The 15602-nt window shown below is 36.6% G+C and overlaps 1 protein-coding gene across 1 annotated transcript in view; it reads right to left on the bottom strand.

Annotated features, from left to right (window-relative positions):
- LOC111047834 (protein wings apart-like) overlaps positions 1-15602 on the bottom strand; it is a 53867-nt gene that overhangs the window by 11220 nt on the left and 27045 nt on the right. Inside the window, exons 8-10 of the mRNA XM_039420328.1 lie at positions 14381-14629; positions 5136-5351; positions 3503-3725 (exon numbers count right to left, since the gene is read on the bottom strand). Coding sequence (XP_039276262.1) covers positions 3503-3725; positions 5136-5351; positions 14381-14629 — 688 coding nt within the window. The remainder of the gene's footprint in view (positions 1-3502; positions 3726-5135; positions 5352-14380; positions 14630-15602) is intronic.

Genomic DNA, 15602 nt, shown 5'->3' on the forward strand with positions numbered 1-15602 from the left:
TACAACTTTGGAAATTCATATAAATCTTATTAAACAAGGTACACAGCTGGTTGCGGTGTTGCTTTAATTAAAGGAAAACACTCCAAGTTTTGACTCCCGTAGTCCGCTAGTGTCTGGTCGCGCCGCACAAGCACTGGCGGCAGTTACCTCAAAAATGGCTGCCTTCACTGGACCCGAGCGTGCTAGCTGAGTGTTTTAGTTTGAAAAACGGCATAGTGCACCTTGATTTGTTGCAAAAATGTTTGATGCCACAGTTCGATGAGGATGACCGAGAACGAAATGTTTTCTTTATGCAAGATGGCGCACCACCATACTATCTGACTGACGTCCGGGATTTTCTTAATGACCGCCAAATCAGTGGATTGGACTTAATGCGCCAATTGCACGGCCCCCTCGTTCCCCAGACTAACCCTGCTAGATTTTTTTTGTGGGGTTTCATAAAAGATATGTACCTTCTTTGCCAGCTACTCTACCTGAACATAGAGCAAGGATTTGCGCTGCTGTTGAGCAAGTTACACCTGAAATGCTAGTGCGAGTCTGGGAAGAAAACGACTGTCGATGGGATGTCTGCAAGATAACCAACGGAAGTAACATAGAAAATCTTTAGTTTAAGGTAAAAAAAACTTGAAGTGTTTTCCTTTAAAACAACACCAAATCTAGCTGTGTACCTTGTTTAATAAGATTTATATGAATTTTCAAAGTTATAAAGTCCTTTTTCAATCACCCGGTATAATATAAATAAAAATATATTTTACAACTTTTTACAACTATTTTATAATAACAACTTTGAAAATTCATATAAATCTTATTAAACAAGGTACAGAGCTAGATTTGGTGTTGTTTATGCAGATTTGGTATATAATGTATCATAAAAATGAAACACATGCAAGAGCAAAGCTAAGCTTCTGCGCTGATACATTCAATCCCTAATTTGGAATATTATTATAGTCTGTGTGAAATAAGTTGAGACTTGGCCCTCCATCCGAAGAAATTACAAGGTTGCCAAATCGTGTAAAATTACAACTATCTCAAATTTCCAATTCAATGTCAGAATTGGATGTAGAATATCATCCTTGATATCCTAGTAGTGCTAAATAACTTTTATGATAAAATCGGAAACATCGCTAAGATTTGTTTTTCTTTTGAATATCACTTCTCTCAGAATCATGTGGCGTCGTAATGCGTAATAATTTTATATCAAATTACCGGGGAGAATGTCTCCTTTCTATTGGTGTCTGGATCATTTTTATCCGACCAATAATCATTTTTTGATTAATGATTATGTTCGTCAATGTCGAGACATTTTGAGCAGAAAACATGAAATTTTCGACATGCTGGAAACTTTTTTTGTTTTGAAAGGTGGGTGGTGAAAGCGAGAAAGTTTTTCAGAAATAATTGAAATTATTTTTTCAATTGTCAAAAGTAGTTGGAAGATCGTATTTTAGTCTCCAAGGAATTTTAAAGTTAGAAGAGCGGCTGCATGGCATGCATTATTGTGTACCAAATTGTATGCTAAAGGCTGGTAATTTACATGATAATATCGGGGCACCGACCTTCGCTCGTTATTTATTTATTGATAAACACAGCACAATTCTTCAAAATGATTGGGGAAGGACAAACAGGCACAGCCCCAAAACTGTTTCTTCCCCGAATTTTGATTTATACACTATAAATCGTCCAAAAAGTAGGTTATGTTTCATACACTTAAATACAGGTCCAATTTTCAGTCAAAATATTTAAAAACAGAAGTTTAAATTTAGATTGTTCACAAACTAAATTGAATAACAAAATAACACTCACTAATCACTTAAAACTGTAAAATAATGATTAACTTTGAATATTATGATATAGGCCTACTCTAATCTAGAGTGATAAACCATGTCATGTCTACAAATCAGATTATTTTGATAGTCTATTAAAATTTCTCGCAAGATACGGTAAGCTGATTGAATGATTACACAGCTGATCTCCCACACAGGCACACGCATCTTCTGTTATCGACAGACGACGAAATTATCATCTGTTCTTCCAAAGATGAATTATCCTTTTAATGTCCTTCAGCGGGTTTTCACAGGGATGAGACCTAGTGCAATCGAATTTTTATATCATAAACCTACTATGTTCCAAATTTCGTGAAAATCGTTAGAGACGTTTTCGAGATCCGTTGAACATAAATAACCAGATATAAAAATAACCAGAAATTATAAAAATACAGAAATATTGCTCGCTTAATATAACAGGAATTGACTGAATTATTTCAAACGAAAGCAGCTGATTGCCTCTAGAAAGGCTGTAATGAAACACTGCTTGGATTATTCGAGGCGATGTTGTCATTTTCACTATTTTATAATCATGTGGCTAGCAGTTGCTGAATTTTTCAATCGTTCCGTTTGTCTTTTTGTTGATCCCAGCTATTGATAGCATAATGGTGGTACACCATTCAGCCGCTGTCCTTGACTTTGAAACTCCGAAGAGGCCAAAATACGTTCTTCCAAGTATGTTTGTCAATTGGAAAATTAATTTCAATTATTTATAAAAAACTTTCTTGCTTTCACCAGCTATTTATCTTTTGAAACAAAAAGTTGTTTCTAGCATGTCGAAAATTCTATATTTTCTGCTCGAAATGTCTCGACCTTGACGAACATAATCATTAATTAAAATATAACTATAGGTCGGATAAAAATTATCCAGAAACCAATAGAAAGGAGACATTCTCCCCGTTTATTTGATATAAAATTATCACGCATTACGACGTCCCATGATTCTGAGAGAAGTGATATTCGAAAGAAAAACAAATCTTCGTGATGTTTTAATTCTATCAGTTTTCCTTTTAATCGTTCAACCCTGAAACCTTTTTTAGCACTACTAAGATATCGGGGTCTACATCCAATTGAATAGGAAATTTGAGAAAATTGTAATTTTACACGATTTGGCAACCCTGTAATTTCTTCGGATGGAGGGCCAAGTCTCAACTTATTTTACATAGACTATAGTACCATTTGGAGACAACAGTGAATGATCTTAATGCAGTAGATTTGCAATGTTTCTCATTTTAGAAAATCTTGAAGCTATTTAAATCAATACTTTCATTTTATTTTAGACTCTTTACTTAAAATTTATTTTTACTTATATACGGTAATTTAGGTTCTAGGATGATGTTTTAACACAATGGTTATTAAGTTTTTTTTTTGTATTACAATGAATGAGCACAGCATGTTTTATTTTGTTGAATGAATTTTTTGAAATAAAGAAACTTTTGTCTGTCTGTCAAATGACGTAATCTATTTTTATCTTCGAGTGTCAATTCAAAAACAACTGACAATTAACTTTTCTACTTTAAATTCTGCCTTTGCAGAATAACTGCACGAATCTCCATTGTTGCTTCAATGTTCCTCCGCGATTTTAGAAAGTAGAGACGAGCATAATTATATTAGTAATTAATGATTCTATTCATTGAATAGCTTTCTAATCTTCTCAGTAAAATTAGAATGAATTTACTCACATCTTTGATGGAAGTCGTGTGTGAGATTGATTAGTACTTTGAGGTTGGCGAAGAGACATTCTCGTATCACAAAACCCGTAGATTCTTTGTCGGCTACATTATACGATGGAAATCTACATACTTCGGTAACACAGACTCTAAATACTCGAACTAGAGTGTTGACCAAAACTCCATCGCCATATGTCAACAGGTAAGATGTATTTTCCTCATTTTCAACTGTAACCTGTAAACAAGAGATAGTATTAAATGGGTTTCAACTATTTCTGTTCATTTAATTGTAGAACGAATAAATTTTCAACGAAAAGTGTGCCTTAAGCCGGCTCTAGACATGCGTGATTCGGCAAACACCGACCAGGATTATATTATGTTTGTCTATTCGGCAGCAGTGAACATTCGTGCTCGTCTTTTCCCGTTCAGTGTCGGTCTTTTGCACACATGTTTTGCACGAATGTTTGGAAAAAGGCGAACTTTGTCACATCCACATACATTCGGCTTTGTGCTTGGATCATTTAGTAGTTTGTTTTTGGATTTGGATCTACATTTAGGTTAAATGAGGTAATTAGTTCATATATGTTAATTTTATACATTAATTTTGTAGATGAGAGTTATATTTTATTAAAGTCTGTACATGATCGTTAAGTAATTAATATCAATCACTTTTAAAATAATGAAGAAGCTGTGAATATTAAAAATTAAGATATCAGGAAAAAATGTATCAATTATTTAAATTGTGAATTAAGATTCGATACTGTTCGGTTGACGATTATTTGCTGTTCCCAGAACGAATACGTGCTCGGAAAACCGCGCAAATAGCAAGACAAATAGTTCGCCGAACGCCGAATAATCGGAGCTTGCCGAATGACGCATGTCTGGAGCTGGCTTTATATCATTGGCAGAATGAAAATGCTGAGAATAATAATCTATTGAATTTGATACAGTTTGACAAGAGCAGTAAACACAATTATTTGGTAGATGTTTTACCGAACTTAATATGTCCAATATTTCAAGTTGCTAGTATAAAAAATTAATAATGATTGAGCCGTTAGGAGGATAACTAGCAAGATTTCTTGCATGCTAAACTTATCCTAAGCTACACACATGAAATGTCTGGCATTCTTGGCAGTACTAAGTTCGGTCTATTCGTATAAAAGAAACACCAAATTTATGGATTGTCGACTGTGATAAAAGTAACATAAGAAAAAAACAAAAAAATGATAGAGATAGTATTATCAGTTATATGACATAATATTTTTACAGTGCCTTAAAGAATATAAATTAATTTATCCATTTTTAAAGAGACACAATTCGTATACAATTATCGGGTTCAAATCCCGGCCCGCGTCCAGATATTTATCTCGGGCAACTCCCGTGTTTCGGATGGACACGTTATCCGTCGTTCCCGGCTGCCTAAAAAGCAGTCGTTAAGTCATGTAAGAGGCCCTGTAATGGATCACTTGCGACCTGAAAACTCTGACACCAGACCTGAGCCAGCCAGGTCACTTGATATTATTATTATTATCGGGGAAAAACAACAGATTAAGCCCAAAAAGTATCTGTTAAATGTTAAATAACATTTTCCATAGGAATAAAGCAATTAATTTGTACTTTACATAGTATAAAAATTGATAATTACGTTTTCAAGAACCCTGAGACAACGGTCGACCTTTCGCAGACGATCTAGTATCGGAGGAGTCCAGACAAGAATGTCGAAGTCAATGAGCTTGCTGCATTCTACCACAGTTTTGACAATGTGCTCCAGACCGCCAAGCTCCCTCAGCTCCTCTTTGAACCACTCGCCTGCTCTCTTCGATGTCAGACTCAGCAATGTTTCCATGGCTAGGTGACCAACCTGCAAAATATCACGTCAACAAAAATAGTAAAGAGCGACTAACTTTAGAAACCAATAATTTGTGGACAAACATCTTCAATCAAACTATGTTTATATTTATTAAAACAAATGTTAAAATTGTACGTAATTTTCTACGAGACTATTTCATTTTACTCTATAATAATGTTGATCAAAGGTCAAACAAAGAAAATATTCCAGTTTTTGAAAAAAAAAATTGTATTCACTTCACATGAAAAGGTACTTGGGATGTTATAATCGTATTTTATAAAGCATTACAAAGGGATCAATGACCTAGAAGTCTAGAATTGGAATATAAAATCAATATTATAGGTCAAATAACGCAACCAAACCCATCTTGAAGCATAGAAACATCAGGGCCCAATCCTAATGACACAAACATATTATATTATCAAATATATCGTCAATTATATTTGATCATCAAAGATCTTTTATTGCACATATTGTAATAACAATTATTTTTATCTAGTATTTGATAGTCTAAAATACAGGTTTAATACAGAATAAAATCTTTGATAAATTTGGTCTTTAATGGAAGATCTTGATGAAATGTTAATAATCGTGTAATGGGGTCCTTAGAAAAATGATCACGACTTTTCGAATAGTTAATAAATGATTTAATTAATTTGAATGTTCTTAGTAAGTATTCGTAAATTTAAAACATGTGTATTTTGACTCAAAGTGTAAAATTGATCGATTAGATTTAGTGTGACAAATAACCTAGCTACATTAGGTCTTCTGTATAGATTAGAATGGGTGGCTGACCGTGATGTTGTCGAGGTTGAGATGCTTGGCGTGGCCTTTCTCCTGGATCTCAGCGCAGAGCTGGCGCACCCTGGAGCGAGTCTTGTGCAGCTGGGCGTCGGAAAGGCCACAGTCGCCCAGCGCCGACGTGTGGCTGGTGTCGCTCTCCAACAGGTTCAACATCAACTCCAAACAATGTCTGTCAAGATCCATATTCAGCCTATCTTGACTCAGAACAAACATCACTGTTGCCGTGCACATGCCAAGACTCTGCAAATAAAACTTACCAATTACTTAAAATTATCTCAACCGTAATTATTCATTTTATATAAACTGAGAAATCATTTTTAGAATGTACAAAATATTCAGATAAAGATTAATTAAAAACACTTTTTGAAGTGAATACATTTACTTTTTAGCAGTGACTACGTTTCGACCTGTTGTTGGTCATCTCCAGACTGAAGAAACTGACTCTTGTTTCAAGAGGCGGCCGAAGTGAGCTCTGGTTAGCCAGGCAAGCCATTAGCCAGGCAAGGGCTAAAAACCAGTGAGGATAGAATGTAACATTCTATACTCTCGGCTAAAAACAGTATAGTGTGAGAGGCGAGAGCGCTAGGAGAGTGAGTGAGTGAATAGAAGTGCAAATACAAAACATCAACCATTCCAGTTTTATTGTAAGATAGCATTAATATTTTCATTCAATATCGATAGTATTGTAGGTTGTAGCACACATATAAGAAAAAGAAACTGCCCCTATAATTTTGGTGCTAAAAAACCCAAAACTGAAAATAACATCAAAATGATCAAAAACATCGATTGCAGGAAAGTATCGGTGGTCAAAAAACATCGATATTTGCAAAAGATCGATGTTCGATACCAAACACTACTGTCTAGTCTAGTCTAGAACTAGCAACAAGCATAGATAACATAATACTTCTTCTATTCTTTTCAATATTCGTTTGTCTCTGCAAAAAGCAACCAACAAGTCTAGAACTCAAGTCGAAATCACAGGCAAATACCTTGAAAACAAGATGATAACCAAAAGTTTCATGGTCATTTTATATCGCTTGTATTTTGATAATCATTCAAGATATATTACCGTTTTTTGCTTAAACATTTTTGGAAAACCTCTCTTTATAATTTGCGATGTGTGCAGTTTACCCCTATAACACAAATTTTATTCAGTTACTAGCCGTCAGGCTCGATTTGCTCGCCATATCCGTCTAGCTCTGCCCCTGGACCCCCGACTGGATCGTCCAAAAATGAGATCAGCGGGCTCGCTTCGCTCGCCTGCATTTTTCATTTGAGCATGCTTCATTCCATCAGAAAGTCAAAGTACTTCCTCGCTCGATTCAATCAACCAAACGAAAAAAAACCGCTAATTTGGGCGTATCTTTGGCGTTATTTCAAATTCCTTCCAACACAACATTATTACACCCAGCTGAGCTTCTGTAGTAAATTTGAGCATTTTCTGTTGATTTGTTCTCGATAAAGCTGAGAAAGCGCAAAAAAAAAACGCTGGAAAAACGCAGATTTTGGGCGTATCTGTGGGTTGCACATATATTTCTGACGAGATATTTACAATGTCTTTAAAGACTATAGATCGGTGAACTTTCCAATCGAAAAATAATAGTTTAAAACTTTCAACTAAAGGGAGTTTGGCAAACACTCTTCCAAACGTAGGTTATGGTGTACGATTTAACATTAACGAAAAAATAATAATTTGAAGAACGATTTTCTTCTGGGAATGATCGACGAAAATACCAATTCCCGACTCGAGGCAAGCTATTTCAAAGCGAGACTGAACTGAAAGAAAAAATCTACCGGCTAGTGAGCGCGACGCACTCAAGTGAAAGAAATACGAACTGAACGAGGAGCGCGCGTCCAATTCAAAAACGAAAAATGAAAACTAGAGCTGGCTCCAACATCCCCCCCGGCTGAAAAGCTATTTTCAGACAAGGCTAGAGAACAAAGAAACGAAAAAACAATGAATAAACGACGAAAGAAATAAAAATAAAACAAAACGAGAATAAAACAAAAAATGCAAAAGGAAAATTATTGAGTAGGCAACGGATACAACTTTGTAGCCGGCCTTTTGAAGCGACCATTGGCGCACCGCACCATAGCCACTCGAACGACACCGTCAGCACCGGGAAATACTTCCTCAATCACCCCCAGAGGCCATTTCAACGGTGCGACATTTGGTTGATCCACTAGGACGATTGTACCAACCGTGAGAGGGGTGGAATCCTTACACCATTTCACACGGGTTTGTAATTCATGTAAGTATTCTTTGCGCCAACGACTCCAGAAAGACTGAACCATTTGATTGACTAATTCAAACCGATCCAAGCGATTCATTGGACGATCTTCCACATTTAACATAGGAAGGTACTTAAGAGGTGTCAAAGTGAGAAAATGAGCCGGTGTGAGGGCGAGGGGTTCACTCGGATCCGCGCTCATTTGACATAACGGGCGTGAGTTAAGTACAGCCTCAATTTGAACTAAGACAGTGTTCAATTCTTCGTAAGTCAACAACTGGTTACCAATAACTCGAAACAGGTGTGACTTTACTGATTTTATATTCGCCTCCCAAAGACCGCCGAAGTGAGGTGAACCTGGCGGGATGAAATTCCACTCAATGCTATGATCAGCAAGTTCATTCTGGAGCAGGTTTTGATATTCCTTGGAGTTCAGCATCCGTGACAATTTTATTAGCTCATCATAGGCGCCGACGAAGTTGGTACCATTATCGGAATACATGACCTTACAAGGACCTCGTCGAGCAAGGAAACGGCGAAAAGCTGATAAGAACATTTGGGTCGATAAGTCCGAAACTAATTCAATGTGAACGGCTTTAGTTGCCATACAGACAAAAAGACAAATGTACGATTTAAATATGAAAGGATTCCGACGCCTGGCCATGGTGATTCGAATGGGTCCACCATAATCAACTCCACATTGGACGAATGGTTTAGACGACAGAGTTCTACAGGCTGGCAGATTGCCCATTTTCGGCGGTGTAAGAGTGGGACGATAGTGAAAACACTTGTTACATTTTCGTACATGACTCCTTATAAGGACACGGGCTGATAAAATCCAATATTTTTGTCTCAAAATAGACGCCAATAAATGAGGTCCAGCGTGACAGTGCTTTTCATGAAAATAATCAATCAAAAGCGTGACCAATGGATCATTTTTCGGTAATATAATCGGATGACAGCTGTCATAATTCAACTCAGAATTTTGTAAACGTCCACCCACACGAATAATATCATGATCAAGAAAGGGTGACAGTTGTTGAAGATGAGAAGTACATTCTTTCCCAGCTTTCAATTCCAGTAATTCTTTCGAAAAATGAATTTTTTGTACGACTTTACACAAATGTTTTTCTGCCAAATCGAAATCTAATTCATGAGGTTTAGGCAATAGACGAAGTACTTTCAATATTAACACCATGATACGCAATAGACGTTGGTAGTTGGAACAACGAGCAATTAAAAGATGAATCGAATTAATAGATGAATTTTCCGACTGTACTACAGTGACAATTGAGTGAACCTTGACCTCAGGTAGACACTCTATAGGTTCCAGATCGACCTTGACGGGCCAATCACTCTCTTCTAACATTAGCCAAGAGGGGCCAGACCACCACAAATCATGATTAATTATTTCAGAAGGGGATAAACCTCTCGAAATGGGATCAGCTGGGTTTGAATTTCCTGCCACGTGTAACCAGTCGTTGATAGGACAGTCTTGAATTTTCGTAACTCGATTAGCGACGAAAGATTGCCATCTAGATGGACAGCCCCTGATCCAATGTAAGACAACAGTTGAATCCGATAATGCAACAACGCGAGTCACGTGACAACGAAGGCTCAAAACAGAGACAACAACCTGTATTAATTCAGCGAGCAAGAGCGCCGCGCATAATTCAAGCCTAGGTATGGATAAAGTCTTAGATGGCGCGACCTTTGATTTAGCGCACAACAATGTGATAGTTGCAGGTTGCATATCCATTTGAGATTTTATGTAGATCACACCACCATAACCTAAAGTCGATGCATCACAGAAACCAATGACAGTAATTTTCGAATCATTCATCACTCCTAAATGACGTGGTATGAAGAGATTGGACAATAAAGGGAACTCCTTCTGACATGTCTCCCATTGAAGCGCAATAGAGGGAGGTACTGAATCGTCCCAATCAAGACCAGCATTCCATAATTGTTTAATTAAACATTTAAGAAACAAAGTTAGGGGTGACAAGAGTCCCAAAGGATCGAAAATGCGTGCTACTACCGATAAAATGTGACGTTTGGTAGGAACAGACTGATTAGGATTCACTGAAAAACAAAACGAATCACTACCAGGTTGCCATTTCAAACCTAGGACAGCCAACAAATTTCCCATCTCGAAATCTTTAGACAAGGCCGATTTTTCATCTTCCGAGAAATCATTCATCAATTCAGGTGAATTGGAACTCCATTTAGTAAGTTCGAATCCGCCTCTCTCGAACAATTCTTTAGCCTGACTACAAAGACGATTTGCTTCACCTAAAGAAGACACACTTGTCACCAAATCATCCATAAACATGTCACTCGGAATACGAGCTTTAGCATCAGGGAAATTTTCACCTTCTTCTTGAACAAGTTGATGGACAGTTCTGAGAGCTAGAAACGGTGACTCACTCAGACCAAATACGACAGTTTTTAATTCAAAAATTTGTATGGGATCATTGGACGAAAATCTCCATAACAAACGCTGAAATTTGCGACACGATTCATCGACAAGAATCTGTCTATACATCTGCTTTATATCAGCAGTTACAGCGATAGAAAATAACCGAAAATTGACTAACAGAACGAAAATATCCGTTTGCAACTTGGGGCCGATATGAAGTATATCATTCAATGATACTCCAGTAGTAGTTTTCGCGCCTGCGTCAAAGACAATACGCAAAGGCGTTGATTGACTCTGAGTTTTGATTACAGCATGATGAGGTATAAAATAACCACTTTTATCACTCTGATTTTTTATCAATTCCATGTGTCCTTGTTTGAGATAATCCAAGAGGACATCGTGATACACTAAACGCATGTTTGGATCACGTGCCAGTCGTTTCTCCAAACTGATGAGTCGACGTTCTGACATAGCATAAGAATCACCAAGACAATCAGGGGATTTTGAAAACGATAATGAGACAACGAATCTACCCGAATTTTCACGACGAACGGACGATGCAAAATCTTCTCGCATTCCAACTCATCAGCAGTGAGTTGTTTTCCTACATCTGGAACGCTTTCCACTTCCCAAAATTTTCGAACTAACTTATCCAACGGTGATGTTAGACAAGTCATCAAACACGTTGAATTTTCTGAAGATTGAGTTAAAATAGGGGCTCTACCCATCAAAATATAACCGAAAACACTTTCCAAGGCCATCAAATAATTCGAATCAATTTCCACACGACCATTTCGGAAAATATGGGGCACTAATTCAGCTCCTATAATAGCGTCAATTTCGCTGGGAATGTGATAACTTTCATCAGCAAGTCGAAGACCAAACAAATTTGATAATTTAGAATTATCAATTTTACTAGTGGGAAGCTGTTCCATGATTTTTTCGACAACTAATGGTTCAATGGAAAATTTAACACTAGAATCGAGTCGAGATTGAAGCGTGACAAAAGTACGACCAAAAACTGATTGCGAATTTCCGCCAAAACCATTCACAATTAATTGGAAAGGAGAAATCGATAGTTGCAATTTACGACAAAGTTTACGAGTAATGAAATGACTTTGACTAGCTGAATCAACTAAAACTCTTATTTTGTGCAATCTACCTCTCTTATCAGGTACCTCGACTTGAGCAGTTGATAGTAGAACACTATACGGTGCCGACTTCGAATCGATAGAACAACAGGTAATAGTATTATTTTCTACCTTTTTCGCATCCGAATTTGATGACGAATTTGAAGCATTTCCGAAATGTAAAAGCGAATTATGCTTCTGACTACATTCCTCGCAGTTGGAAGAAGTACAATCTTTACTACGATGGGCTGGCGAGAAACATTTCAAACAGCAACCCTTCTCCTTAACAAAACGAAAACGGTCCCAAGGTGATAACTGACGAAAAAGACGACAATTGATCAATTTATGATTTGTCATCGAACATTTCAGACATTCTGATATTTTTACCGGTGATTTGGTCACTTGCGAATTCGATTGAACAACCAACACTTTGGATTTTGGTATTGGTTTCACTACTGGCTTGCATTGTTTAGACGATTCGTCATGCGGTAACGATTTAATCTGCCTTTCGATGAATGAAACAAAATCAGTATATGTGGGATCATCCTTAGTATGAACTGAAGCTTCAAATGCCTTTCGAGAAACAGGATCTAAAATTTTCAACGCTTGGAACAGAAATATTGCATCAGATACATCTTCACCTCGTAGGCGTTTTAAAGCAGTAATTGAACCACAGAACTGATCGACTATAGAAACTAAACCTGCACGAGACTCAGATTTTAGACAATTGAATTCGAAAATTTGTTTCAAGTACACATTTGAGAGTGAGCGGGGGTCATTGAACCGCTTAATTAATGCATCCCAAATAATTTCATAATTATTAGCAATAGGTGGTAGATGACGTGAAATATTAGCCGCTTCTCCAGATAGTTTGGACACCAGATATTGGACCTTTTGTTGATTTGGAATCGATTTGTTGTCATGAATCATGCATTTAAACATTTCGTAGAATACCGCCCATTTTGATTGATCTCCGTCGAACACAGGAATTTCAATTTTCGGTAAAATATTAGACGAATCCTTATTGGAAGATACAGGTTGAGCCGGGGTAGAAACACTAGGTACAACCTGACTGCGTTTTTTCAATTCACTAGCAATTGCTTCCATATGTTCGAACATTTCCATATGTGAACTACTAAATTTGGGTACAAATTCCGGGTCTTTTTCCATTTCAAGCTCCTGTATTTCCATTTCAACAGCTTCATAATCCTGAACAGTTTTAAGAGTGGAACTATAGAGAATTAGAAATTGTTTAGCACTAGCTTCTTCTTTTAAAGCCTTTTTCGACAAATCGAAAGTACGTTGAATACGATAGAAATATTGCTCAAGTTTAGCTCGTTTGAGCTTTAACTTCTTTTCACTCATGATTGGATATTGGAAAGGTCTTAATGATTTTCATTTACTAATTTTCGAATAAAATTACGAATGCAACAATGAACGATTTTCATTGATGATTCAAGCAAGCAAAATGATAATGCTAGTACAAATTGAACAAAGAAAGCTCAATAGACGAAGCAAGCTAAGCGATAACGTTATCAGCATTGCAAAGTAACGGTTCCGATCGGACAATAGAGATAAGAGTGAACCAACTTGATCGGCTCAATTCATAATGTACAAACAGGTTTGAACCCTAGCATGCACAAACGATTTACAATAAAATTGGATAAGTGCCTGCAAAATATCACGTCAACAAAAATAGTAAAGAGCGACTAACTTTAGAAACCAATAATTTGTGGACAAACATCTTCAATCAAACTATGTTTATATTTATTAAAACAAATGTTAAAATTGTACGTAATTTTCTACGAGACTATTTCATTTTACTCTATAATAATGTTGATCAAAGGTCAAACAAAGAAAATATTCCAGTTTTTGAAAAAAAAAATTGTATTCACTTCACATGAAAAGGTACTTGGGATGTTATAATCGTATTTTATAAAGCATTACAAAGGGATCAATGACCTAGAAGTCTAGAATTGGAATATAAAATCAATATTATAGGTCAAATAACGCAACCAAACCCATCTTGAAGCATAGAAACATCAGGGCCCAATCCTAATGACACAAACATATTATATTATCAAATATATCGTCAATTATATTTGATCATCAAAGATCTTTTATTGCACATATTGTAATAACAATTATTTTTATCTAGTATTTGATAGTCTAAAATACAGGTTTAATACAGAATAAAATCTTTGATAAATTTGGTCTTTAATGGAAGATCTTGATGAAATGTTAATAATCGTGTAATGGGGTCCTTAGAAAAATGATCACGACTTTTCGAATAGTTAATAAATGATTTAATTAATTTGAATGTTCTTAGTAAGTATTCGTAAATTTAAAACATGTGTATTTTGACTCAAAGTGTAAAATTGATCGATTAGATTTAGTGTGACAAATAACCTAGCTACATTAGGTCTTCTGTATAGATTAGAATGGGTGGCTGACCGTGATGTTGTCGAGGTTGAGATGCTTGGCGTGGCCTTTCTCCTGGATCTCAGCGCAGAGCTGGCGCACCCTGGAGCGAGTCTTGTGCAGCTGGGCGTCGGAAAGGCCACAGTCGCCCAGCGCCGACGTGTGGCTGGTGTCGCTCTCCAACAGGTTCAACATCAACTCCAAACAATGTCTGTCAAGATCCATATTCAGCCTATCTTGACTCAGAACAAACATCACTGTTGCCGTGCACATGCCAAGACTCTGCAAATAAAACTTACCAATTACTTAAAATTATCTCAACCGTAATTATTCATTTTATATAAACTGAGAAATCATTTTTAGAATGTACAAAATATTCAGATAAAGATTAATTAAAAACACTTTTTGAAGTGAATACATTACTTTTTAGCAGTGACTACGTTTCGACCTGTTGTTGGTCATCTCCAGACTGAAGAAACTGACTCTTGTTTCAAGAGGCGGCCGAAGTGAGCTCTGGTTAGCCAGGCAAGCCATTAGCCAGGCAAGGGCTAAAAACCAGTGAGGATAGAATGTAACATTCTATACTCTCGGCTAAAAACAGTATAGTGTGAGAGGCGAGAGCGCTAGGAGAGTGAGTGAGTGAATAGAAGTGCAAATACAAAAACATCAACCATTCCAGTTTTATTTGTAAGATAGCATTAATATTTTCATTCAATATCGATAGTATTGTAGGTTGTAGCACACATATAAGAAAAAGAAACTGCCCCTATAATTTTGGTGCTAAAAAACCCAAAACTGAAAATAACATCAAAATGATCAAAAACATCGATTGCAGGAAAGTATCGGTGGTCAAAAAACATCGATATTTGCAAAAGATCGATGTTCGATACCAAACACTACTGTCTAGTCTAGTCTAGAACTAGCAACAAGCATAGATAACATAATACTTCTTCTATTCTTTTCAATATTCGTTTGTCTCTGCAAAAAGCAACCAACAAGTCTAGAACTCAAGTCGAAATCACAGGCAAATACCTTGAAAACAAGATGATAACCAAAAGTTTCATGGTCATTTTATATCGCTTGTATTTTGATAATCATTCAAGATATATTACCGTTTTTTGCTTAAACATTTTTGGAAAACCTCTCTTTATAATTTGCGATGTGTGCAGTTTACCCCTATAACACAAATTTTATTCAGTTACTAGCCGTCAGGCTCGATTTGCTCGCCATATCCGTCTAGCTCTGCCCCCTGGAC

This window comes from Nilaparvata lugens, chromosome 1, assembly GCF_014356525.2.
Source record: "Nilaparvata lugens isolate BPH chromosome 1, ASM1435652v1, whole genome shotgun sequence".
Lineage (NCBI taxonomy): Eukaryota > Metazoa > Arthropoda > Insecta > Hemiptera > Delphacidae > Nilaparvata > Nilaparvata lugens.